Raw genomic sequence first — 27826 nt, forward strand, 5'->3', positions numbered from 1 at the left:
AGATGTTCAGTGCGCCCGATGAGGACTCCACTGATTTGCCATTGCATTTCTATAACGTCGGATTCAGGATCGACAGTTTTGAAATGGATGCAGCGGAATCAAAGATATCGACATTTTTTATTCCCCGCATTGTTGTTCTTTGTCTATACATGGCACCTGCATTACCCACAATGCAACTTGACCGCCGAGAGTTGGAGAATTTGGTATGTTATGCTTGTAGCTGCTATAGCCTCGAGCCGCTAGCCTGCAGCAGAGATGAGGAGCGTGCTGCAGAGGTCTCGTAAGCTCACTTCTTTATAACTTGTCAACTCACCTTTTTTTTTCATTTTCAGACTTGTGGTCTTCAGGACCGACAATGCTGACTCGAGTGACATCACTTGAGTCCATCTATCAGGCTATGTTTTGTACAATCTTTTTTCTCCACATGCAACAATACTCCTCAACACAAGTGAACAGGCTCTGATGTTTAAACTCAGTGTAGTTCTGATTAGATTTTTTATAATGCTTTAAACCCAACACGTGTCGCCACCTTCGTGACGTTTCTTCTCTGTCAAAAATCCGGAGCAGCAGTTTTAGTGCTGCATCAGGCTCGGCTCATTTTCCACCAACATGTACTTCAACACAATAATCACATGCAGCACTTCATGCTGAGGTTGACCACTGACTACAGTATATATCAAGAGAGAGGCAGAATCCATATGTCTGCATTAATAATGCATTTTGTCACATCAAGTCATTTTATTGTTGACGTTTGGGTTTTGTCCACACCAGTACAGCTTGTCCTCGCCTCTCCTCCTCCTCCTCCACTGGCAGAGCAGAAGCATGCGGAAGGTCTTCTGAAAGGTCTTGTTGCACAGGGCGTAGCACATGGGGTTGATGGTGCTGTTGACGTAGCACAGCCAGTAGCCCAGGTGCCACAGGGACTTGGGGATGCACTTGGCACAGAACGTGGAGATGAGCACCATGATGTTGTATGGCGTCCACGTGAGGATGAACGCCAAGAGGATGGCACTGAGAGTCTGGGCCGCCTTCTTCTCCTTCACCAGCACCATCCTCTTCCTCTTGGTGATCTGGTTCTTCAGGACAGGGTCAATGGGTTTCGAGGTGGTGGAGGAGGAAGGGGAGGCACTTTTGGTGGGCTCTTCTGGTTTAGGGGGGCAGGGTGTGGCGATCACAGGTTTGCCATTTTTGCCCTTTGAGCTTGAGCCGGGTTTGAATTTATAGGAGATACGTTTTTTACTGCTCTTCTTTTGAGGCGTGGAAAAGTACAAATCTTCTGTATAATCACCCACCTGCCCATTCTTATTACTTTGTCCACTACCTTGCTCTTTGAAAGATCCCTGCGGGGTTTCTATGGACACATGCTGCTCCTCCTCTTCAGACGAGGAGTAGCTGTTAAAGGAAGTAATCTGATCTGCCTTCGCCCACGCCTCGTCTGATCTCGTGGTAGTTTTAGTGGCGTTGCTTTGGTTGGATGAGGACCAGGAGGCCTGACTCCGGTCTCTCCTCTCTCTGGTGAAATGAAAGCAAGAGTGAATGATAGTTTTCTGTGGTTTACTCCCCTGTAAAACATTCTCAGTTGTGAGCCCTTGCAGCTCTGCCAGATCTTTGGTGCGTCTCTGCGTCTCCTTGTAGATCCTACAGTAAAGGATGGTCATCACGGAGACGGGGATGTAGAAAGCAGCAATGGCGGTCCCAAATGTGATCACAGGCTCTGTTAAAAACTGGATCTCGCACTCGTTAGGAGACACGCTTCTCTCTCCTGCGAAGTATTGCCAGCACAGAATGGGTGGCGCCCAAAGCACAAACGACACCAGCCATGCAAGGCTGATCATAATGGCGGCTCTCTTTGGAGTCCTTTTAGCCCTGTAAGTTAACGGCCTGGTGATGGAGAAGTACCTGTCGAAGCTGATGACGAGTAAGTTCATAACTGAAGCATTGCTGGCTACGTAATCCACTGCTAGCCAGAGATCACATGCAAGGTTTCCCAAGGACCAGTAACCCATCAGGATATACGTGGTGTACAAGTTCATGGACAACACTCCGATGATGAGGTCAGCGAAAGCCAAACTCAGTAGGTAGTAATTGTTTACAGTCTTTAGCTGGCTGTTGACTTTGAAGGAGAGCAGCACCAGCACGTTACCGACAATAGTTATCAAGCTGACAATGGCCGACACTGTAGCGATGGTTATAACCTCCCAAACGTTGTGTGGAGCCGCGTGTGATGTGTTGGCAAAAGTAGTGTTTGGAGGCTCTGCATCCATGTTGTTATCTGTCTGAGATGCCGTTGACAGGTCAGAGAGAGGTGCCGTTTCTGGTTCCATTAAGGGTTTTCCTGAAATAAAAAGAAAAGCATTAATGATTTTTCTTTATATATACAGCCACTTGGGAAATATTTAAATATATAATAAACAGTTTTACTTATTTTAGGCAAATATTTAAATTTATAATGAATATTTAAATTATTTTTGTACTTAAACCCTGTAAATGTAACTGATATTATTTTAAATTAAAATATCTATTTATTTGAATTTAATTTATTCAAGTATTTGTATTTTTAAAGGGGGAGACCCTTGATGTATTGTATAGTATAATATACTGGATGTGTCTTCTATTGCCTGAAAAGTTATATTTTTTAAAGCGTTGTTTATTTAACAATAAACATCACTTTAAAATGTTGACATTCAATTCTGAAATGTAAAACTGATTATTATCGATTACATTAATTATTTGTGTCCAATCGAGTCCAAATAACACTCGGAACCATCAAACGTCATTTTGCCGTGGGACATCATTCACTGTAACACATTCCCTTAAACTTTGTGGTGTGTCACATTCTAAACCGCCCGACTACAGTTGACAGCAATGGACGTTAGACCGAACGGAGGCAGAGGAGGCGGTTGGAAAAGAGGCGGCCGAGGTGGAAACAGCAGCGACAGCTTTGGCGGCGAGCACCGGGGCAGAGGCAGAGGAGGTCAGCACCGCGGCCGGGGTAAAAGAGACCACTACCGCGGCCGTGGACGCGGGGGAAGCGGCCGCCCAGCGGACTTCCATCACCGGGTGAGAGAGCATGGAAGTTAACGTTCCACAGGCTGCCCCCGTACTCCCGCGTCACCAAAACACATTGAAAATATAGTGATTTTTGTATTTGAGACACCAAGAAGACGCACATTGTTCTCGGACGACAACGTAAATAACGTAATAGGACGCCATTTTTAACTCGGCATAAGTAGCATTGACGTCTGAACCAAAATACTCCGTAGTGGGTGCTACCGAGGATGGTGATATTTTGCACGGATTTATACAATATATATTTAATAATATATACTTGGAAAAAAAGTTATTATTTTTTGGGTTACATGAATGTCAAGTTATGCAAAGTGATTAACACGTTTGCCAATATGTGACCTTTGCCTCCATACAATCAAAGCACATCTTCTGTAGCAGTTATAGAGGTGTGACTACCAAATAGCCACACTACACATACTATTCAATTTGCTGTGCATTAGACGAGAGGGTCTGTGTCACGTCCACACCACTGAACATGCTCCAAATTAGACAATGAGAGTCATGGTTCTGTGTTCTGCAACACTTCAACACTATCACCGGGCCTCGGATATGACACTAGAGAATTCAGCTTCATTTCCACTGGGAGGCTCTGTCAGTCGATGCTCCTGCCAAGAACTAGAGGAGAAACAATAGGGGCTCTGTGATTGCAATCATACAAATCTCATGTGGAACAGGGGCTCCTTGATTGCAATCATGAAAAACCTCCCTTTGATGGATCAACAGCTACCACGGGGTATTTGATGATACTGTCAGGGAGGAAATATTAGGTTTTTTTTCAGGGCTGTAGAAAAATGTTTTGTCTTATTTCAACACACCTGCACATTTACATGACAACCGATGTAAAGGTCTGTGCAGCCATGCTGCCACAAGACAGCAAGAGATCCATAACGTGGGCAGATATCATTAGTGTGGGATGTCTATTCTTTGTCATACGGGACGCGTCATTTGCCTTGACCTGTTTGGTTAAGCTTAGCTACCAATTAGGGATGTGTTAATGATCACTTTACAAAATGCTCTATAGTCTGTGGATGGCCGGCAGAGGAAACGTGATCTCTGTACCCGAGACTGTCCGGCTTCATGCATTTTACACTTTTTGAAGTTTGTTAAAAAGGAAGTCTGAATGCCTTTTCATATAATTTACCATTTCTGCATGTTGTGATCTGCACCAAGCGAATGATAAGACACCAAAATGCACTTCTGTGTGTTTCTGGAAAGCTGGTGTATTCCAGAGGTCACGCAATGATCTGCCAGTTAGTGCACATACATTTCCCCCCCCCCGACATTTCTGATTGGAAGATGGTTCAGGAGAGAAAAAAAATGTTTTAGGGCAAAACAGATTGTTTTCATTATCTGCAGATCATTAAAATCTAAAATGCATAACTCAAGATGCCGTCTTTTAAAGGAGCAATATGCGACAGAGAATGACATCACACAAATACATTTTCTGGGGCTCGTTTCAGCTCCACAGTGTTCCTCTCTTTATTTGATTGTGGGCGACTCCGTCTTATCCCTACGCGTGCGCCGTTATTAGAGTTTGTCGTTTTTAATCCTCATGTTGTACCACACCGTGTTCTTTCGCCTCTCAGGATCGAGATGAAGGGGACGACTTTCAGGAGAGAGACGACAGCATGGAGGTTTTCTCCAGGAGGAAGCTGGAGTCCAACTGGGACCGCTACACGGCGTCAGAGCGGCGGGAGCCTGACGATGACACGCCCACTCACAGAGGAGCAGACTACCAGGTCCTGCTGGAGTCGGCAGGTAAGATCTGAGCACACAAACAACAACTTGAGGAGCTTGTGTTTGTTTTGCCCACCACACCCGTAGTTCTCAGACAGCCAATGGCATGAGAGACAAAATATGTGAAATATCTCTGGTGCTTAATTTTTTTGGTGCTTAGATTTGAAAAAATAAAGCCAATTTGCTCCAAAAGTTTTTACAAATAATGACAAAAGTTATCACTGGATTAAAGGAACAATACACAAGTATTTATGCTTTTGGACTTTTAATTTGCGTCTCAGCCTTTCTAGAATAACGACGTGTCAAATACTGCACCGAGTCTAATTGTACTTTTCTGAAGTTGTCCCTCTATCCTAATTAGTTAAAGGGAAACGTCTGTGTTGAACCAGCTGTCAGACGGCTGCATAAATCCTTGTTTGACTTTGTTTGCTCATTTCAGCCTCAGTGGTCTGTGTTTTAGCCCCCAAGGTTTCTGTTGAGATATCTTTCCCCAAAGGAGCACATGTAGGAAGCTCAGTGTCGTCTTATTAGAGCACCGCTCCAGATTTCTTCATATTTAGGACCGATGATCCACCGCAATGTGGCACATTGAGATAAATTGGCTTGGCTGTTGGCTCTCCAGCATAGTTTTATTAACTGTGGTTTAAAAGCGTTTGGTTTCACAGTATCTCAGTGATGGCTGATTTGAATTTTCTAAATCAACAGTGATATGGGTATTAGGATGCCATTATTCAAATTTGTGTTAGACCAACACATTAACCCAGTGTTAATGAACAAACAAACACTGGCCGTTTTGTTCCCTATTGCAATTCATCGATGGCGTAAATGAACGTGAAAGCATGTAAATTAGATTTCACTTCATTTGCACATTTAATGTTTTTCATCATCCATTTATGTTCTTTTGCTACATGTTTGTGGGTGTCAGAGGTTTAAAGCTGCATTAATCAATATTTTAATATGAACAAAGGGTCAAATGACATTTGAAAGCGGTTGCTAATAGTGACAAACGCACAGATAATTAACAGGCAACTGCAGTTTCCCCTCAGAAATGTGGGGCGCTTTAGTGTTTTTCAGCTCTTTGTTTCGGTTTTATGGCCCACAGCTTTACTGTTTTGGTTCAGTTGTACAGATCGGCAGCAAATGTTACCGACTATTTGGTGAATACAGTGGATCTTTTATTACCTAAACAGCCGGATACAACTAGCAATGCAGCTTTAAGTGTAGATTCAGAGGCTTAGAGGTATGGGAACATTTTTGGGAGGAAAACGTCATTATTGTTTCATTTCTGTCTTGAATACATCTCCATGATATGTCTATGCATATTGGTTTTTATTATCAGCCTTTTAATGAAAACCCACATTTGTTGAGCTATTAGCTCAGCGTTGCTGATAGATGTGCAAAGTTAAATGTGCCATATATGGAGCTAAAAGACTAATTTGTTGAATTCAGCATGCTATTAAATACTCGCTGGCAAGTGCTGTATATTATTCAGCCATGTTTGTTGGTGTTTTAGCTCTGATAGTCTGTGCAGTGTTGTTTTTGCACACATTTCCGAGGCTATTTTTAACTGGATGATGAGCGTTTAAGCAGCTGACTGCTTTCATAGGGTTGTTGTGGGGTTTTGGGTTTTTTTCTCACGCCATTAGAGTTGGCGAGTGTTGCAGCGCCGTGTGTCTCTCTCTCCCCTTCTCCTGCAGCGTAAATGCCAAAAGGTGCTCCTGTGAGTTGTTTGACTCGTGTCTCTCGTCTCTGTGTTTTGCCCACATTGTCAGATTAGTCATGCCGCACAGCAAGAGGCTGCCGCTCTCCAGAGGATACTTAATTGTACGTGGGAGGCGATGCTTTCAAGAGTCGTTTTCCCGGCCAATTAAGGTAGCTGTGAAATCAGAGTCTGCCACACAAATCTCCCGTTTTGTTCTTGGCTTTAAGTTGTTACCGGATGCTTCTCATGGCGGAGCTCCTCTCCCCCGTCACGTGTTGTATCCAAGGAGGCGTTCGAGTGTCCTGGCTGCTGTATTGCCCAAGACTGGGTTTACAGGTTATGTCCAGATGTCATGTGTTTCAGGATGAAAATGACTTAAAGCAGCGTTTCTCAGTCGTTGTAAAGAGTCTTGAAGTTGTTGCGAGAGCGGAGAGCTCAAGAGGGGAGCTTTATCCGCTGTGTGTGGAGATGCTAGTGAGATTCTGGGCTGACATGATAAGATTTTAATCAACTACTTATGTTTTAGCAGTATGTCGTAAGAATGCCTCAGAAGAGACTTTCATCAGATACCGTTGCAGTCCGCTGTTGTCCGAGCCGAGCACATATGAACAACCTAAAACCAAAGTGTTTAAATATATATCTGCGTGGGTGGGGATTGTTTTGTTCCACCTGACATTAAAGGGCAGAAAGCACTGAAGTGAGAACATCACTTTTCAAAGAAGATTGTTAGTTGATGAATCTTTTTACTTTTTTTTTTTTTTTAATTCTGAATATCTCTGGGTCATTAAGATAAGATAATGAATTTGAATTCTTTTTTTTGTTTCATAATTATGCCCCCCAAATTTGGCAGATTAATTGCTAATGAAAATTATCATTCCTTTTTTTTTTGCCCTAAAGATCTCCTCCTCCATCCCGTTTCAATTAAAAGAAGTTGAATTAATTGCTTGCTCAATTTAATGCACTCAGGGGTTGAAGTTAGAGTCAGTGCATTGACTTTGTGACTCTTCTGTACTTGTTTCACACTATTATTATAACCATATATAACCCTATTATGTTGCCATCACGGTCGCTGTTGAACATAAGTTCAAAATGGGCTGAGTTTCTGGCCGAACGGCAGCAAGACCGAACGGATAATTAAACAAATCACGATCATTAACTCCTCTTCCTGGCCAGGAGAGTGGAAATCCTGTCAACAACGTTAAACACGAGCCGCGCTCAAGACCTCTAATTTGCTGCGAGTACGACCTTTTTTACATTCTAAAATGTTGGGGAAAACCGACCCCCTCTTAGAGCTATGTGACTAAAAAAAATGAAACGAAGGAACAGCTGCAAACAAAACTCTTATAATCTGAAATCATGATATCATCTTCATGACTTGAAATCAATGGAATCACGTGGCAATATATGTGCATTTATAACGTGAGCAGGTTGTCTTTTTGAAATTATGATAATGTTAAATTGTGAAATGTAGACGTGTTGAGATCAACTTCATCCAACTTGGGTTAAATTTAAGTTTAAGGGAATGTTGTGTTTTCATATTTTATACATTTTATCCATTCTGCTGCTGTTGATTAATAAATATATTACAAATAATAATAGTATGTTTTTAAAACATTTTAAATATTGTATTTTGTAAAAGTTATTTTTATATATATTGTCCCGAATGGGATGTTTTTTTGTTGTACTTTTTGTACTTCTGATCTGCTGATGCTAATACTTTGAACACAGTTTTTGAAAGCAGCATTAACTTGTAACAGAGTATTTCCGCGCTGTAGTATTAGTATTGGTATAGATCTGAGTACTTCTTCCCTCACTATAATCATGCTGCGGTCCATGCATCCCACTCCTTTCATTCTTACGTTCTACCTTAGATATTCTCGTACAGAACCTGTCACTGCTGTTTATATAATCTCCATTTATGTAACCTCAGTTGGCTTATATCTCAATTTGACTTGTTTCTTTTGTTTCCAAACGCGTTTGCTGCCGCCTTGACCCCCAAACAGCATCAAGGATCTTCTCATGTGTTAATTAATTAAAATGATGCGAATGAATGCACAGGAGTGGGAAAATCTTAAGGCCACGGTTTATGAAGATTTGTACTATTTCATTGCATTTTGCCACGGTGATCTGTTTAAAATATATAATGAAGCCACCAGGACATTACAGTGTCTGGCTTTCTGTTTGCTCCATTGAAAGCTCCACTGTACTCGGTGTGATTAGGAAAAAAAAAATGGAGCCTGACGGGGAAATAATGTAAACAGTCTGTTTGATATGAATTGAAGGTCATGTTGATTGACGTTGTCTTCTGGCCTCATAGATGGCTATTATGGTGCCGCGCTGCTTGTCCAAACATCCCAAGTGCTTTTAGCATTCACACGTTTTGATTGAATCGGATGATTCGTTTTCAAGGATGAAACCTTGGTGCCTTTGATACTCAAAATATTTCCGGACCTGTGTGTTTAGAAGCTGCTTTTGTGTCGAAAGCTTTTCATCCGAGAGGAATTTCATTGAAAGGAGTTTTTCTTTCTTTTTTTCTTTTGTACTGAATGAATTAAAACACGTCAAGTTGCCATCAGGCCTCAAGGAATAATTCGATGTCGACTGTTTTTTTTTTTCTAACCAGAAGGTGATTTTATTTTGTCAGGTGTCGACTCGGTCCTCGCATTGTTGGGGGTTGATTGTGCTGTTGCTAGGGGTAATGCACACACATGGTGCAATTGCCTTGTTCTGTGTGTGCCAGTATGACTGGAGGGGGGGGCAGTTATTTACATCCTAACACGGTCATCTATCTGTACACATTAACACAAGGATCAATCCTCCTCCCCCGCAGCCGTAGTTTACCAGGCTGCTAATGGGCACCTATCAAGGCTCAATCATAATGAGACAAAGGAAATCGCATTAGAGCTTCGGTGATTTCAGCTAACCTGATTGACAAACACAAGGACGTTTTCCTAACCGAGATGAATAGTCCCAATCATGCCATTAATTTATATATTCCGGTGTCGTTATGGATACTTGATTAGCCCCCGAGACTGGAGGAGACTGGCGTCAAAAGCAGAGGAATGAGGCCGTCGGTGCGTCGTCTGCTTGGCATCAACAGGAAGCCGAGCGGTACAGGTGGTTCGTTTCCCGTCGCAATCGGCGATTACGATGACGCCAGCGGAGGACGGCGTGAGGTCAAATAAAGCAGCCGGTTGATGGTGTACACTTCACTGAGATCACAACACGCACAACGGTCTGCCCACTTCCATCCTCAGATGGCCGTTTTGTTGTTTGAGAGTCAATACGTTCACATGTGAGGGGGTCGTTTCAGGGCCGCAATTATTTTCACCATCAGATTAACTTCTCGTGAATTAGATTGTCTCGACTATTGTCAGGGAAAAGGGGAAAAGAAATCACAGTTTCACCGAGGTCATGTCTTCACGTTGCTACTTTGACTGACTAACGAGCCAAAAATAATCTACAATCATAAAACAACAGAGAAAAGCTGCAAACCCTCGCATTTGCATTTATAACACATTTATTTTACATTATTGATGGTTCTGCCTTTTAATTTCTCATGAAAACCATTTATTTTTTGACCTGTGTAATTTCAGAAAATAGTAAAAGATAGTTTTGTCAGAGCTGAAAATTGCTGGTTTTGTCCAATTTACCGACCAAATCCAATGATATCCAGTTAATTATAGAGCTGTGACATTTATTCAAATAGATAATCAATGAATCATTTATTATTTTTCATGCAAAGATGCCCAACATTTGCTTTGACGCTTCCAGCTTCTCAAATGTGCTTCTTTTCTTGGTTTTTTAATAAACTATTAAATACATACCAATATTTAGCTCCGAGCGATGGACAATTTTCACTTATTTCCTCGACCAATCGATTGAGGAAATAATCAGCTAATTAATCGACGATGGAAACTTCAGTTGCAGAGAAGCAGAGAGGCTGAAAGAACTCAAAGAAGTACATTTTTAAGGTGTTTTACCTTCATGATCTCTGACGTAGCCCGATTATTGAAATGGCCGATCATCTACTCGCCTCTTGTTTCAGCTCAGTTGAACTTGTTTGGATAACGCTCACAGCTGTTTACACCTTCGAGGACACAGTGGTACAAGCACTGGGATGCCAGTCATGTGACTTGTTGTCCCCGGGGTTTTTAATGATGCCTTTAAATCAAATCATCCTGCTCCTCGTACCTCCCACCTTTTTCCTGAGTAAAAAATAATTAATACAGAGCACCGCAACACGGCCAAACCCAAACTTATTAAAGTATATGTAAGATTGGAGAAGAAAAGTAGGTGTGACAACCCCAGCACTTGCTCCGTGATGCATTAATATCCTCACTCCGGCTGCAGTTATAATAATTTCAAAATGTCAGAATTTATAATACGATTGTATTGAACAGCGCGTTAACAGCTGCTCCTGTGCGCTGTTAAATTTCCAGCCGTAACAGCCACATCAAACAGAATACATACTCACCCTGTGTGGCTCTGACAAAACGCAATCCTCCAGCATTACACGGGCGTTCGGTCAGGTCTTTGACACGCTGTATTTTTTCCCTTTTACTCCTTCTTCAGTCTGGCAGAGTTGTCTCAGTTTCTTCTCCCCGTGTCTTCCTCCGCTCTGATCCTCCCCTCTAGCTCTTCCTCTTCACAGCGTTGGCTTCACCCCTTCCCTCGCTGCCTCGCTCTTCCCCTCCCCTGTTCCCTCTCGCTGACTTTGTTCCCTCTGTGCTCCTCTCTCCAACGAGGTGAAAAACACACTTGTCAAATACGGGTGGGTCATCACACCGTCCCTCATCCTCATCAGTTGCTAAGTACGAGGCGCTTTGATGCAAACAAGTGTTTCTGCACGGTCCCGTCTGCGCTGTGCGGCTCCTGAGTGGTCCAGGTTTCTTCTTGACACAAGATGGTAAACGTGACAGCTGTTCAGCGTCAACGTCCGTGAGACGGGGCGGCTTAGGTCGGCGTCGCGCCGCCTTTTTTTTTTTTTCACAGAAGTGGGAATTACTGGAAACGACTCAGTCCTCAGCAGTGATAATCAAGCGCAGATCTCGTCATCTTCTGGGAAATCGACGAAAGCGGCGAAAGTCGCAGTTCCTCCTTCTTTCTGCAGAATTTGAGCAACTCCACTGGCAGGGGCAGAGAAGCAAAGCTTCTTGGATCCTCAAGGCTGCACAGATGAAGTGAGTTGTTTTCCTCCTCTGCTCACCACGTCTGGTAAGCTGCTCGGATGCACTAAACTCACCAACATGCGGCTTCAACCACGAGCCACTTTTAGGAGAAATTCCCACATGGCTGGAAGCCTCATCCTGCAGCCGAGCACTGAGCAACATGTAAGAGGAGGGAGGAAGAGGTGAGGAGGTGGAGGAGTAGGATGGAGCGGAGGGGAGGAGGAGCCGGGGGAGGAGTCGACGTGGGCGTCAGCAGTGGTTGAGACCGGTGTGTGCTGTGTGTCTTCATCGGGGAGGAAGTACATTCACGCAGCCGCCGGCTACGTCGCACTTCGCGGTGACTTTGTTAATCCTCAAAGTGTGGAGCGTCGTTCAAAGAAGCGGGGAGCGACTGTGGAAGCAGAGTTTTTAAACTGCTTTCTGTTTGCCAGGTAATCTCAACCGCCAACAGTGCGTCCTCTTTTTTTGGCTGCTGTGACCTGTTCAGAAAAAAAACGACAAAAAGTAATGAGCTTATTTCAGTAGATGCAACCATAGAGGGAGCAAACAAAATTAGTTTTTTTCCCCCTTATTGAGCAGCTGCACTGAAGGGAGAAATTAATTTTCTCAGTGGCTGAAAGGGAGATTTAATATAAAGCAGAGAGGATGTGTGGTATAGCCCGGCTGATACAGGATTACAGCAGACCATACTGAGATTGACATCTGGCAGTTAACTTATTATTATTTATATATATATATATATATATATATTTATATGCTAATACCAGCTGATATCATTTATTATTCTATCGTTAATTTGTTACCTAAAATTCGCTGAAAATTAAAAAACATAATTAACATATTATTAATTATTATAATATTATAATATATATTAATAACATAATTAACATATTATGAAATAAATCGCAGTACAAGAGGCAGGATCTGTGACTTCCGCCTCCCCAGATCCATGTGGCACTTTGACTGAGTAGGTATCATGTAAGGTAAGTGATTGATCTATTGGTGAGAGGCTCAGGGAGGATATCCGCCCTTTAAGATCCCCATCTAATTTTCAACATGCTCTGCAGCAATGCTCCGGGCTATATGTTGCCTTGGGTGATTTCATACAGTCTCTCATGAGCGTTGCTGGATTCATGAGCAGCTGTTCATATCAGTAAGCAGCGTCCACTCCAGTGGAGAACAGCTCTGTGACTGCTGTTGACGCAATGAGACTAACACGTTGTCACGTGTTGTGGAACATGCCGTCAGCACCCAGCGTCCCACTGACACTCATACAGGTGAGCAGCAGCGATGAAGACGTTCATTCTGCTTTTTATTATAAACCTGCACCACAAGTTGTTCTCGGAGCAATGTTGAGACTATTTTCTGGTCCATCTGAGCCCCAAAATCCTCTTGACCCCAGTGATAATAAGGTTGCTAAGTTGTCATGCTTGAATTTGAGTTTTCAGCAGCTATTTATGCTAAATAGAAATCGAGAAATGATATATTCCCAACATGATTAAACCCTAAACTCATACTTTTTGGTCAAAAAGAGGTCTGCAGGAAACAGTCTAGATATTTACATCATATTTTTAATTATATTATACATATATATTTTCTAAATAAGAATAACAAATATTTCTCCTCACACTGCGGTAGAAATAGAGCTCTCTTAAGCTTTGGAAATTGTCTCTCTATATGCAGTTATTATAACGGGGGGTTTGGCGACCGTTGCTCATCATCGTCCCGCCCCATCGGCCTTCAGGAGGGCCCTGAAGGCGATTTGTGGCTGCTTCAGAAATCCCATCATGCCCTGAAAGCGCCGCAGCTGTTTCATCCTCACTCTTTGTGATTCAACACGTTTAGCAAACCGGCTGCTGTCAATTTCTTTCAAACGGCTTTGCTTTCATGTGAATGTATCACGCACCACTTAGCCACAGGCTGGTTATTGATTATCAGGAGAATGCAGTACAAAGGATGTGAGACATGTCCAGCGTGCCCCACCCCCACCCCGGAGAGTTCACGTAATGAGGCACATGGATCTGCAGTTATTTGGTTCATCACAGGCCTCAACCCACACAGTTGACCCCTGTGACACCAGCGCTGCCCCCCCCCCCCCCCCCCCCCCGCTAATAACCACCACTATTACTGCGAACGGAGGTTATTATAGACTCACATCATTGATCAGAGAACAATACAGAAGTCATCAATTATGACCTATGTCAACTTCCCCATGATTCGACTTTAATTTTTACATGACATAAATATGATTTTCGAAAAACAGCGAGAGTCTGTGCTGAAGTTATTGGCGTATCGTATCACAGCTGATGGGAGCTGGAAGGAAGGCAGTGACCGACTTGTCGACAGCAATGCAACTTCCTAGTTGCACAAAAGTCAAGTGATGAGCTCTAGTATGTAACGGGTGAAAACGTTCCTTTTAAATCCTCTAACCTAATGTATGATTGGACTCTGGGTGACGCCTGCTGTGCACAGCCTTTCAGGCTGTTAAAATATTGATATAGAACATGTGGATCTTTCGTCCACAGATGACATATAATTGTGTCTAAGCTGTTCAAATCACTATAAATTCCTAAAAGCTCAGCCAATTATATACAAAAAAAAAAAAGCTGGAAAAAAAAAAACCAAATTAGTCATTTAATGGTGTGATTCTCTGCCTCAATTAAAGATAATTGCTTTGCGAGCTTCCCACCTCCCACTCTGCGTTGCTTGTCTTGTGGTAAATAACAATAGAGGTGCTGATAATAATGGCACATGAAGCTTTCCACCAGATGCACTGAGCCTTTTCTATTTTTTTTTTTTTTTTGCATTTTAATGTCAACTCGGGCTGCTCATTAGCGGTGACCAACCAAACGTAACATTTGTCATCAGTCAAACGGTCTTTGTTTAAACAAACACCAAACGCAGGCGTTGCTGTCGCTGGAAAACCAAGACGACCCTCGCTTCAAAAGGCATTTTATAACCACGTCGGTACAAGTTATAGTCCCCCGATGTAGACAACAAGGGATCGATACCCTGAGATAGACGGATTGGCTTCTGTAATGGTGCCATTTTGAACTGGCTCTTGCTCCACATAAGGGCCTGCCTTTTGAATATGAATGTGACCTCAGTCTGCGATGTTGGGGCGAACCAAGATGAACGAGAGTCATTAAAAGCTCCGATTGAAACCCAAGCAGAGTTGACTCCGGGGAATCGTGTCACACATCGTCTTGGTAACACGGCCTTGAGTAAAAAGAGCCTCTAATGATAAGTGGTAGCCACTTAAATTTTTTTTGGGGGATTACCGAGGGATGGTGAGAGTACTGGGATATTATAGTGCAGTAAAAGTACTTTTACTGCCACTTTTAAATTAAAAAGGCACCTTTTGGCTGCTAAATAATTATCATTAAACAGTGGTGGAGCAACATCATGCCACCACGCCCTGATGTCCAACATTGTCCCCAACGCTGATAAACGGCGTCCAAGCTCCAAATAGGAAGAGCCCGTCACAGTCGAGGAGATTTGACGAGCGGCAGGTGCCATGCAGTGTTTGGAGTGCTCTTGGTTTTCCTGAATCTTACAGGAATATTAATGTTAAGATATCTGTGATGCTGAAAGCAGGCTTTCCATTTCATGAATACAAAAACAAAGAGTGAAGACCCCCTCCGTCTCCTGCCGATCCTGCCACCCAATGAATTGTCAATAGTCCATGAATACACTGATGCGTTTAATGCTCCCATGAATCCTAATAAAACGGTTCCTCACATCAGTATTGAATTGATTTCAAACGGCCAATTGATCCCTTCTTGTTACGGTCTTCAAAAGGCATTAGGCATTGACATGTTGATATCATTCAGGTTCTTGAAAACGCGAGGCTGCGTCCGTCCCTGTGGACCTATTGACCCATGTTGTTGATTTCCACCATGGATCGTCTCTGCATGTTGGATTTGAAAGGGTTTTTTTCTTCTTTGATTGCAGCGTTTCAGTCAAACAGTTTGGACAAGAGGGCTCACAAGGGCTGTGTTTTGTAAGTGTAAATATTATGTATCAGTTATTCCTCTTGCCTCATTCAACAGTTTATTTATAGCGGCTGATGCCGAAACAACTTTGGTGACCGATACGTAATTTGAAGTCATAAGCAAAGGTGCCAATTTGAGGATTTGCATGTTATTTTTTTCTTCTGTTTTGCAGCGTTGGGAAATGTCCTGCTGGTAAATGCTGTTATTTGAACAGCTCTGATTTCAAGATGTCATTATGGGAAGGACTGAGGGCTCGGACGCCGTATTGTTTTATTTACTACAAAGAAGCCGGTGAAAAGAGCCCTTCCACGTTGCCTTTATGTAGCCAAGAGCACAATGAATGTTCCTCCCAACTGTTTGTCTTCTGTGTGTGTGTGTGTGTGTGTGTGTGTGTGTGTGTGTGTGTGTGTGTGTGTGTGTGTGTGTGTGTGTGTGTGTGTGTGTGTGTGTGTGTGTGTGTGTGTGTGTGTGTGTGTGTGTGTGTGTGTGTGTGTGTGTGTGTGTGTGTGTGTCTGCAGTGTCATGACTCAGTCAGACTCAGACAGTTATGAGTGTTTCCTGATGAATTTACTTGAAGAACAGAGGAACTTGGGATTTCTGGAGTGAATAGATCAAACCCGGGTGGCTGCTCTGGATGTCTTGTTTGGATTTTAGCGCCGCGGAGTGTGTCACATTTCATCCGCTCTTCAAAGGATTGAAACGTTCATGCTTTCTGGCAGTTTGGTGCTTATTTAAAGGCGATCCTCGGGTCTTTATTTAGCTGCCTGTGGGTGCGTTGTTCTTGATCTTCCTGTAGCCTTTGAGGCCTTTTTTGTTGTTGTAAAGATAGAAGAAAAAAAATGTCTTCGCCTGTGAAATCAAAATCACCGTTTTGTTTCACCCATCAATTTGATAAATAAAATGCATCCGTTTGTCACGTTTTGCGTATGGACAGCACTTTCTCCGCGTTCTTCTCTTCTTGCAAAGTGACAATTAGCTCAAACAGCTCACCAACTTAAATGTCCTGTATGTTCCAGTCGGTTTGGTGCTCAGACGATCCGGTGCTCGTTTCCACGCTGTTGATCAGTATGAGCTGTTTGCTCAGTCAGCGAACCTCGTGGCTGAGGTGTCTTTATAATGAGGGACACAGATGTCGCGGCGCTCTCAAGGCCAATGGCTACTTGTAACGCGTGCACCAGCGCCAGGAGGCGACATGTCAGCCTCAATCACACACACTTCGTTTCCAGCTGATACGCCGCCAGTGTGGCGTTTCTTTGTTCGTCCGGAGCTGCACATCGTCTGACAGCATGAAGAGAGCATCTGAAAAAATAATATTTCTCTCCTATTTAGGGAGTGATTGTTGTCGACCTTGTCTGGAATTGATCTCTGCAGCGATGGTGTTTTAGAGATTACATTTGTTGCGTGGCTCGCCTCGGTGACTCGTCGTTAGTACACACTCTGGAGTCTTTGGTCAGTCCAGTCTCGTTTGTTGTGACGCGTGGGTCAGTTTGTGCTAAATGAATACGTCACTGTTTTCATGTCAGCTTTCTTTTGTGGCCAAAACAGTCAAAATTATTTGAGAGTAAAACATGTTTTTAAAGGTTATGATTCACAGTTGATAAAGTTTGTTTTTAATTACAGTAGATCTGTCTTTGTATTGGTGGTGGTGGTAGTAGTAGTAGTAGTAGTAGTAGTAGTAGTAGTAGTAGTAGTAGTAGTAGTGGTAGTGGAAGTAGTGGTGTTAGTAGTGGTAGAAGTGGTAGTACTGGTACTGGTTGTTTTTTCAGCGATGTGAGCATAGTGACTTCATGGGTTAACAAAGTTAGCTTCCATAATTCAATTAAACCGTTTTAGTAGCTAACTGTGTGGGTAGAGTGGTAGCAACCTGTCAATCAGAGGTAGCACGTAAAGCACCCTGCTTTATAGTCTATTTGACTCTAAATGGACCATACTTTATTAAATGGACATCATGATGTATTGAAGAAGACCCGAAACTAGCAATTGAGACCATAAACTCATGTTTACAAGGTTTACTGCAATAATAAATCACATGAGAAGTAGTAATTTTCTTTTAAAAACCAGAGGTGTCGCCCCCTGATGGCCAGCAGAAAGAATGCAGGTTTAAGGCACTTCAGCGCTGGTTGCCCTATGGTCCAGACTGAAATTGATAGTCCCCAGAGGATGTTTCCAACAGATGCAGGCTTGCAATGCTTTTTGATTACTTAATATTTCTCAGTGCATCATATGAAAATATGAACGTATTGAAGTGGCCCTTACATGGACCTGCATTACAGTACTACGCTATAATTATATAGTTCACACATTTCTTTTCGACACTACTGATCACAGCAGCTTGATTGCTATAAAAGACGAAGAACAACATGGGATGTTGCCAGATAACATCCGGCGAAGCAGTTAAGGGCGTCTGTGTCGCCTGTTTGACTACGATAGATTAGATCCCAGGTACGTGGAGACAGAGCTGCAGCCTCTTGGATCCCAGCAAAAGTAGCACACGTGTAATGAGACCGAGGCCTCGAGTGAATCAGAGCTCTTCTGATACGACTTTGTCATAAACACACGGCCTCACGCAATCACCATTAAAAGTTAAGAGTAAATAGCTTCCGCCCTCTTTATTGTCTCGCCTGGTTTGCTCGGGATTTTAATTGCAATTAGCGCAGACAGTGATTTATCGACGCATAGTGGGCTTCAGCACCGTGCCGTGTTAGGCTAATTGGTTTGGTTAAAAAGGCATGACAGGGAGCACGCCGGAGCTACTGTAGCTCTCAGATAGAGGATCGGCTCCATAGATCGCAGCAACAACTTCCTCTCCTGCATGCCTTTCTTGATTTATTCCTTCCGTCTTCCTTCAATCTCCTCCTCTTATCTTCCCCCCTCGACTTTCTCTAACATTCTCCTTCCTGCCTCCGTGCTACCAAACACCTATCAGACGGGATTTGTCACAGCCGTAATAACACTCCATCAGTCCTCTATGAGCCACTTTGCTCCATCTCCTCTCTTATCAAGTGAGGATCTGCCACGACAGCCGGTTCAAAAGAGAAGTAATCATTCACTGATCACACGCCATTACTCTACCCCTAAATGGAGCGGGGGAATGTGTGTATCCCTCTTCCAGTCAGGCAAAATGTCAACAGTTCCCTGCAGGTGTGAGTGGAGACTGAGCAGCAACGCTGTTGCTCCTTAACGTGTCCGTCACCGCTTCAAACCAGCGAGTCACTGCCACCGAGAAACGGGAGGCCGATCAAGATCAAGACTCCGGCTGCACACGAGTGGACTGAGCAGTGAGCTGTGTACTAAAGGTGTGGCTGTCGCTCAACGAGGGCGTGCATTCTGTGGTGTTTGCCCTGCACTGCAACCAGCTGTGTGACAGCGGCATGCTCTGACAAACAGTATAGGTCCGGGAGTGTAACGTAGAGCTGCAGCCCCACATTGAGCAGCACAGTTGCCCTTCATACTACTACTTCATTATACTTCTCCAGCTGAGGCCCCAATGATATTCAATTTAAAACATGCTAAAGATTCACATTGAAGAAGCTTTGACCTGCACACTTTTTTTGCTTGGATTAAATGATGAATTATTCAAATTGTTTTAGATAATTTTTCTGACCAATTGTTTCAAAATACAGGACTCCTAATGGGTGTAAAAGAAGACTCCGTAGAAACGTTGGTGGCATTAATGCTCCCATCAAGAAAAAGACAAGTAATAACATCAGCTTTCTGTCCAATGCATTCTTCAGAGCCGATCGATACGCATGCAGCCCGTCTTACCGTCGGCCTGACTCTGTGCCAGCGCACAACAGTCTTAGAGCCGAGCGAGGTGGCGGTGGGGGAGGGGGGGGTGAAGATGAACAGCGGCAGGAGTTGAGTGGAGCAGGAAAAGTGCAGAGCGGAACAGAAAGGCCACGGCGGGGCCACAACACATCCCAAATATAAAAGATGAGAGCGAGACCTGCTGCAGATAGCTCAGAGAAGCCAGGGTTGCAAAAAGCAAAGAAAAAAAAAGAGAAAAAGGCACATTTGTTAACGCGAGCTTCAGCCAGCAAGATGTCAAGAGACAGGATACCACATCATACAGAAGTTACACAATGCCAGCCGAGCCACTTAGCACAAAGCATGAGTAATGCAGTGTTTATTCACTGTGGAATAACTCACCGAGGTGCACCGGCCCCGACTGACGCACTCCAACAATCATTTGAGCTATGAACCCATCTTTAATCAGTTGTGTAGTGCCACGTCAGGAGCTTCGCTGGCATTTTAGTTTTTCACAGCGGTGTTTACCTGCATTCCCACGCCGGACGTGCGCTTCATTTGATCGTTTCCAAGTGAAGCTGAATTGATGTTGGAATGACAGGAAAAGGCGATACGTTAGTGGTCGACTTACAGTCGTTAGCGCTGAAACAGTCAACAGAGCGGCTGCAGAAAATGGTTCGACACATATGGTATTCAATGAATCATTAAAGTCAGTGATCCAAGCTAAACGGCAGATATTTGGTGATATGATGAATTCATTTTCTTTTTAGGCAGTTATTGGACTGTTGGACAAAACAGGAAACGTTAAGATGTCATCGTGATTTTTATAGACAATATGAATCAAATGATCCAGTGTTTTCTAAAATGCTTGTATTTTTATTTTTTTATCATTTATAATTGGGGGAAACGAATAACAATTTGAGGAAAGGTAACAATATCTAACCTTCCTAACGTGAATCTTCATAGCTTTGCTAACATCAGACCACTCCTGTATTATATTTAGTTTATAAATTACTTTACTTTATTGATCATACATCAAAAAAAGAAAAGATCCACATCCTGTACAAGTTTTGTCCAGTTTTTTTAATTGCAGCTTTGTGGTCGTGTCTTATTTGTGGACTCTGGCGTTAACAAGGAGAGCGATCGTTCTCAGAGCACCATTGGTTTGATAATTATTCCTTCATAAATCCATATCTTTCTTTTCATTGGTGGCTCCCTTGCAGATTAATCGATGAGATAAATTGCAGCTCCAGCTGACCCGGAGACATAAATCTGGAGGAGGAATGTGGCCTGGTGGACTGTGCCGTTACCCAGCCACCGCGTAGGCTCTTTGGAATGTTTGAAACGCCGAAGGTGACGACGTCCAGCACCTTGTTTTATCCAACAAACAATCTAAAACCCAAAGATATTTTGTTTACGGTGATATTAAACAGAGAACATTCACAAATCTCCACACATGAGAAGCTGGAACAAGTAGATTTTTACTACAGATTTATGAGTCATCGTTGTCGCTCTTGTTCCGTGTTCAAATCCCTCCACAATGCCTGATCTGAACCGCACCAGTACCAGTGTTTACTCAGTGAGGTGCGCTTCGAGTCAAATGCGTAACTGCCATCATGGCGACACACGCGAGACTGCAGGAGAAGCTGCGGACTTAAAGCGGCGTCGGCCGAGAGCAGCGTGGGGATTTATGTCTCTCGGATCTGTTTGGACGAGCAGGAATGGAGAGTCGGCTTCGCTCCCTCTGTCATTTTTCTTCATTCCATTTCTTCTACTTCTTCTTCACACTTCACCCCTCCTCCTCCTCCTCCTCCAACTCTTTCTCTTTCCGTCCTCTGGAGCTTTGACAGAAGTTTCTCTCATCCTCACCGGCAGCTGTTGCCATGGTTGTGTCAGCGCTCTCCCAACTACCTGGGATGGTATTTCCATGGACACAGATCAGGACGACACTGGGCTGCGAGGTGTAGGAGGGAGGCAGTTCACCGCTGTCAGCAGTTCTGTGTGTTGGAGACGGACTGGAGAAGACAGGAGGAGGAGGATTAGAGTCGGGAAGATATTAAACAGAGAGGAGCCGGGGTTGGAAAAAAGAGTGAACAGAGAAGTGAGAGGCCACTGTTGAAGGGTAATTTCCGCTCGCTGCAGATTTCCTTTTTTAATTCAGTGGTTCAGTTAACAACAAAACAAAAAGGGACGATTTAAATGACTTGATGACGCAGGTTTTCCTGCACTTGATTATTAATCAGAGGGAATCATTCAGACCCCATAACTATTGTTTTTTTGCCTCACTGTGCCGAAGTGACTCGGATCTTCTATGTAAACATCAAGTTTTACTAAATCATTATTTATTATTAAAAAGAAAAAATCATGCACCAGCAACAACCTTCAATATTAACAGGGATTACAATTCAAGTGTTTTTAATGCAGCAACAATTTAAATAGGAGTTAATATTCCAGTAAATCATTTATATACATTATGTGTTGAATGGGCCCCCATTGTAACCAGTATCTGATATCAATATCCATATTATTACATTCCTAGATTAATCACAAACTATGACCCACAGAAGAAAGTTGACTCTTTTAATTAATTATTCTGTCTTTCCGTTAAAGGAAGCTGAAGACCTGGATATTCTTTTTACTGACAAGACCATACATCGACTTTGAAATTTAAGTGTGAGAAATGATAAATTAGGCATAGTTCATAAAAATGAACAATATGCCAATGAAATCAGCCAAGATGATATATTATATATATGTTGATCAATTGCACATAAGAGACAAAATCTTCAGATGACAGTATCTAATTGTAGCTTCAATAAAATACGACGTATTTAGCTTTTGGTGTTGATTTATGGTACAGGTCCACATATTTCTTTGTCTTTATCCTGTTTGTATCGCCGTCAGGTCATCTTCTCGTGCTGCTTACATCCAACCTAATTAGCCCCCTTGGGTTCAATTAACGGTCATCTCATTGTTTGATTATAGACCCACCAATAGTACATTTTGGAGGTCAATACATCTATAATAACACACTGTATAGAGTTAAAAAATCATCATTCATAACATGCGTTTTGGTTTTTAAACAATGATTGGGACATTAACCAGATCAAGACATTTACCAGATTAAGACCACATGTAATGCCGTTTCTACATCACCTCCAACATGTTTTCTTATTTGTTTAGATTTGTACATGAATGGGTGTATTTGTGGGGAAAAAAATGATCTTAAAGCTGTAATCAAACTCAGAAGTTCTGCTCATAAAACGTCCCCAAAACAATTGGAAACCATCGCTTTAAAGTATTGATATTTGTCTCCCAAATGTGTGTGAAGGAGAGTATGTGAACAAAGAAATATTGCTGATTAATGCTTTAATTAGTTTTCTGAAGACCTATTAGTTAGGTGGTGTTTGATGTGGGAGGATGCAGGCAACATATTTTGACTTTCATTTGTACTTCGACGGCGATCATCACGTCCACCTGATTGAATCTTTCTCGACTCTGGGGCTGAGTTAATGGCTCCCCGGGTTCTTATTTGAAGGCGAGGCGCTCAGAACAATCTGCTTAAGATAACAGCCGTCTTGTAAATAAGGTTCAAGATTTTCGATCTCACATCCAGCCAAATCCATGGTTTGTCTGCTCAGATCTTTCCCCCGTGAGGGGCGGAAATCAGACGATCTCTCCCCAACACCCGTGTGGCCCAACATAAAGGCATCCGCCCCCCTCAGCCGTCACGTAAAGCTGACATTCCCTTCTCTTATCCGCCTGCCTCGCAGTCATTGTGACCTCGCTAATGCTTCTATTCATAAATCATCAGCCTGTTTGACAGCAGCGACTCGGCCCTCCTGCAGCCGAATCCTTCTTGACCCCCTCCGCTCCCCGTACAGCCGTCAAGGACAACCGCAGATGGTGCCGAGTGTCTTTGACACAACAAAACGAGAGGCTGCGCCTGACCGTCGGGCCTCCCGCTGACTCTCCATCTGTGTGTGGCAGACTGACCAGAGTCTGCTGTGCTTTTGACTCCGTGATGCAGACGCTTCACCTGCTTCCCTGTTCAGCATGGCCGTACGTTCCTCATCCTGCGCGGTGAAGCTTTAAAAAAACCATGGACTTCTAACAGATGCACTAGAAATAATGTAGACTCATTCATACTGTGTGCATTTGTTGGGGCTAATGTTAACCAGCATGCTCACCGTCACTAATTACATACAAAACGGTTAATGTGTTTTGTTTACATCCACCAAAAACAAACCTATGTTGTGTAATAGTGAAGCAGGGAGTTTTTTAAGATACAGTTTCCTTCAAGGAAAATACATTTTATTGATAATTGAATTAACTAGATATAATGTTTTACTGTTGTTTAAATGTGCCTTGAATTCAACAACATAAAAATGTATTCATTCCAAAATAATGAAATCATCTAAACTAATTGAGCAGCTCATTCCAATTTGTCTTACTGTGATAAAAACATGACGCATCGGCTTTTCTGTGATGTTTTTAACGTTAAAAGCCCGATGTGACATTTCTGTCATATTTTCATAAATTTTTCTTCATATAAATTTGTTGAAGAAATGTTACATAGGAAGTATTAAAGCATGATAATGGTTAAATGGGTTGAAACTTACCTTCTTAGGAACAAAAAACAAGTTGTTTTTAAATAATTGAGTTCTGTGAAATATTAATGTAGATGTTACTTCATGACAAAGTTGAGGGTAAAGATGTAGAACTAACGTTTTAATATTTTAATATGTTTTATGTTCTTAGAAGCCACAGTGTGTGAATTAGTGCACTTCAGAGGCGGTGGTAGTCATTATCTTTATGATGAGCTAAACTGAGCTAAGCTAAGCTCAGCTCATCACTTACCAGGACATCAGAGTGGTTTCAATCTGCATTCGCATTCAAGTCATTCTCCCTTCCATGTTTGAACAAGGCTAACCTTTCTGTACTTCATCTAAAAGTATACACACACCCCCCATTATTGCACCCAGAATTACAACACTCCTGCCGTGTTGTGGTGAAAGCCGCGTCCACAACACGAGGAGTGGTGCTTCACATCTGACACGGCGCATCCTCGTACCGTTTGGAACCGGCGCTCCTCGTACGTTCTCTCTGTGCCGAGGCAGGTTTCATCTGGATGGTTTATCTTGTGTGTTCATCTTTCTTCATGAAAACCCGTCTACCTGGGTGTGCTGCTGCTGCTGCCGTTCTGTGATTAGTAATAATATGACCTCGGTGCTTTGAAAGGTACGAGAGCCCTCAGCCGGTTGATGTTTGGGAAGCAGAGCGGCGTCGGATGCTCGCCCTTGCCTTTGCTCTCATACCGATCAACACTTTACACAAAGCAATGAAACGCTTCCCAGAGAAACACTGCTTTTAGCATTTCAGACATACTATGTGCGAGGGCCACATTAGTCTGGCGTTCCATCTGAAAGAAATAAATAAAGTGTTGTTCTGATTTAAACTGAGGTTGACTGCAGCGGTTCTGTATTGCTGTGTCTTTCCCAGGGGATTCCTTCACTCAATTCCGGTTTTCCGATGAAAAGGATTGGGAGGTGGACTCATCTGCAGCCGAACAGGTAAATCTATATTCTACACACTTTGCAGCGTTCTGTATTGTTTCTTTGTCTTTCATGGATTTAACCCACTTTGTCAAGTATGGATCCCTCAAGCAGACATTACGTTTGACAAAGGAGACGGATTTGTGAGCTCCCTGGTGGCATGTCTGTTGGTCGGCCGGTCCACCTCTTGTTCAGACGTTCATGTTCCCCAGAGGATGAGTTTCAGTGAGCTATACCATGAGATGCTACTTTACCTTGACCTGTTTTTTCACTTTCAAAGCAGTTTAATTTCGGTGTGCGCCGACCTCAACAACAAGCACACTCTCCTTTTACTTCCTGCACACGCAACATATCTTCCCTTGGCTGATTCTCAGAGCCAAGAGACCCATTACGCCTAATGTTATTACGCCTGGAAAAATAGTTTCTTACAAAAACTGAATTTCAAAGTCGAATTTGAGCTAGAAGGAGGATTTTAATGACACGTTGAGTTTTAACTAACCTGACAAACAATTTTAGGCACAAAATAAAACAAATCTCACAATATCTCAAAAATAAAGCAATTTTGGTAAACATGGTGGAGGTTTATGTAAATTGTTGTCGATGGACAATGACATGTCGAAACACTGAAATGATCCAAACGGAGAGATGTTCAAAACCAGGAGCTACACTGGGGCTTTCCAATGTCTATTCCAAAAATCTTTCTCACCAGTGAAACAAACGGAATGCATGCTAGCCTTTCATATTAGAATCATATGCTACGAATATTAGATACGAACATTCAAGCTCCCTCTTGTGGCTCAATGGTGTACTGCAGATATAATGTTATGGAAGAAATGTATTTGGCGACCCCCCCTTGGGTCCCGACACAGTCTTTGGGAATGACTGAGCTAGATTGTGGCGTATTTTACAGTTTGCTTTCCGTGTTTTCTCTCTAGATGTCTGCAGTGTTTGTGGACCTCGCAGCGCTCGCCCAGAGCCTTCAACAAGTGCCCCTGCATCAGAGACTCAACCTGGAGGCTGAGCTGGTTCAGGTATGATGTTTGGCTGCATCTCCTGTAAAAAAAAAGGAAACGGTCCAACTCATGTTGGATTTGAGTTGCATGTTTTTAATGTCAATAATCTCATTGCATTCCCATTTTTACGCTAATCCTGTTACAGGTCTCGACGCCAGTCCAGCTGCCCACGACGACGCTCACACCTAAACAGGAGATTCCCAAAGCGGCATCATTAACTCCTCTGTCTGCAGCTTCAAAAATCCTCGGCACCGACCAGACAGTCCCCATGGCCACAAATCCAGTGTCCGTCTCCGTCTCACAGGCTTCCTCGAGTGCTGTTGTTCCGCCGGTGGATGATGATGGTGACGAGGAGCTGGACCAGCTGCTCGGTTTACAGGAACCAGTCTCTGTACACCAGTTAATCAGTGACGCGGATGAGGAGAGTGTAGTTCCAGAGGAAGGTGGTGAGTATATTCAGCTTGTGTTTTTTAAACACTCTAGGATATCCAAGTTTGACATTTTGGGAAATATGCTTACTCGCCTTCTCTGGGGGAGTAATATGAGGGTATTGGTACAACTCATATGTAGTGAGAGAGAGCTGAAGTGTTAGCTGAAGCTACAGCTAACAACCGCAGAAGTCATACTTTAATATGTCGAGGAAAGTCATATAAAAGGTACGTCCAAAACAAAAAAGTATAGCATGTCCAAAAAAGTCAGTTCAGAATGTCAAAAGAAATATATATATAAAAAAAAGTCATAGAATAGTATGTCCACATTTTGTTTAGTCACAATATAGCATGTCATAAAAAAGGTAATATTACCAGTCAAAAAGTCATAAAAGGTCAAGTAATAGTAATAGTATAGTAATAGCTTGTCGGAAAAAAAAAAAGTCACAGTATAGCTGGTCAAAAAAAGTCATAAAAAAGTTCATAGTATAACATGTCGGAAAAAAAACAAGTATAGCATTTCGAAAAAAAGATAAAAAAACATTTTGAAAAATCTTAAAATAATTAATATATTTAGTGTACGTCATATCAAGTCATGCAGATTTAATAGTATAGCATGTAGAAAAATAGGATAAAAAAGTCAGTTTGTCATGATGTCACTATATTATGGCATGTTCATGAGTTTTAATGACAAAAACGTCAAAGTAAACAGGTGCAAGTGATGAAATATCGGTAGGACAACTGTCCATCTTCGAAATGAAACTTCAGCTTTGAATGCATGAAATATAGTGTAGTATGTTAAAAACGTTTCCGATAGTATGAGGCCCATTTTCCCACCATGTGTTCTTTGATTTTGCAGCATGTGAGGAAGTGAAGGAGGCGGTAGCAAAGGTGATAGAGCAGAAGATGGAGAAGGTGATAGACGAAGATGTCACGTCTGCTCCGGCCCGGCAGGAAATGACAGAGGAAGACTTGGAGGACTGGCTCGACAGCATGATCTCCTGACCATCAACCATGAGGGAAAGGACTTGATTAACGACAGGAGAAGGAAACTGGATTCAACCTTCAGTCTGGCCAATTTACATGCTGGACAGATGGTTTTCTATTAAAACGTCGTGGTCCAGTTGTATATTAGTTCCCCGAGCTCAAAGAGAGACATAACGTGTCAAACTGTTCCTGCTGCACTTCACGTTTCAGGGAAAGAATACGCTGTTCCTTGTGAAAATGATGCACCACAGAACGTCAGCTGAACAATGGACGACCGAAAATGAAACATTGCTTTATTGCGTTGTTTACTTTATTCATTTCCTCCCCCTCATCAAAAGAAAGGCAGTTTACCAAAGCTACTACATACATACAAATGGCAATATAATAGCAGTGAACCTTTTTGTTGTCAATAAATCCTTGAT

The 27826-nt window shown here is 42.7% G+C and overlaps 1 protein-coding gene and 1 pseudogene across 2 annotated transcripts; one reads left to right on the forward strand and one right to left on the reverse strand.

Moving 5' to 3' along the window:
• Positions 1 to 436: 436 nt before the first annotated feature.
• Positions 437 to 11055, reverse strand: LOC311027312 (muscarinic acetylcholine receptor M5 pseudogene; annotated as a pseudogene). Its single transcript, XR_014599340.1, has 2 exons — positions 10986 to 11055; positions 437 to 2335 (listed from the first exon to the last, which is right to left on the reverse strand). The product of XR_014599340.1 is annotated as a muscarinic acetylcholine receptor M5 pseudogene (transcript).
• aven (apoptosis, caspase activation inhibitor) lies at positions 2839 to 27428 on the forward strand. Its single transcript, XM_084031278.1, has 6 exons — positions 2839 to 3060; positions 4656 to 4827; positions 24924 to 24994; positions 25912 to 26007; positions 26135 to 26435; positions 27277 to 27428. Exons 1-6 carry the CDS (start codon positions 2866 to 2868, stop codon positions 27420 to 27422), a joined length of 981 nt encoding a protein of 326 aa, XP_083887404.1. The 5' UTR covers positions 2839 to 2865; the 3' UTR covers positions 27423 to 27428.
• The last annotated feature ends 398 nt before the right edge of the window (positions 27429 to 27826 follow it).

Source organism: Eutrigla gurnardus (genome assembly GCF_963514095.1).
Source record: "Eutrigla gurnardus genome assembly, chromosome: 16".
Classification (NCBI taxonomy): domain Eukaryota; kingdom Metazoa; phylum Chordata; class Actinopteri; order Perciformes; family Triglidae; genus Eutrigla; species Eutrigla gurnardus.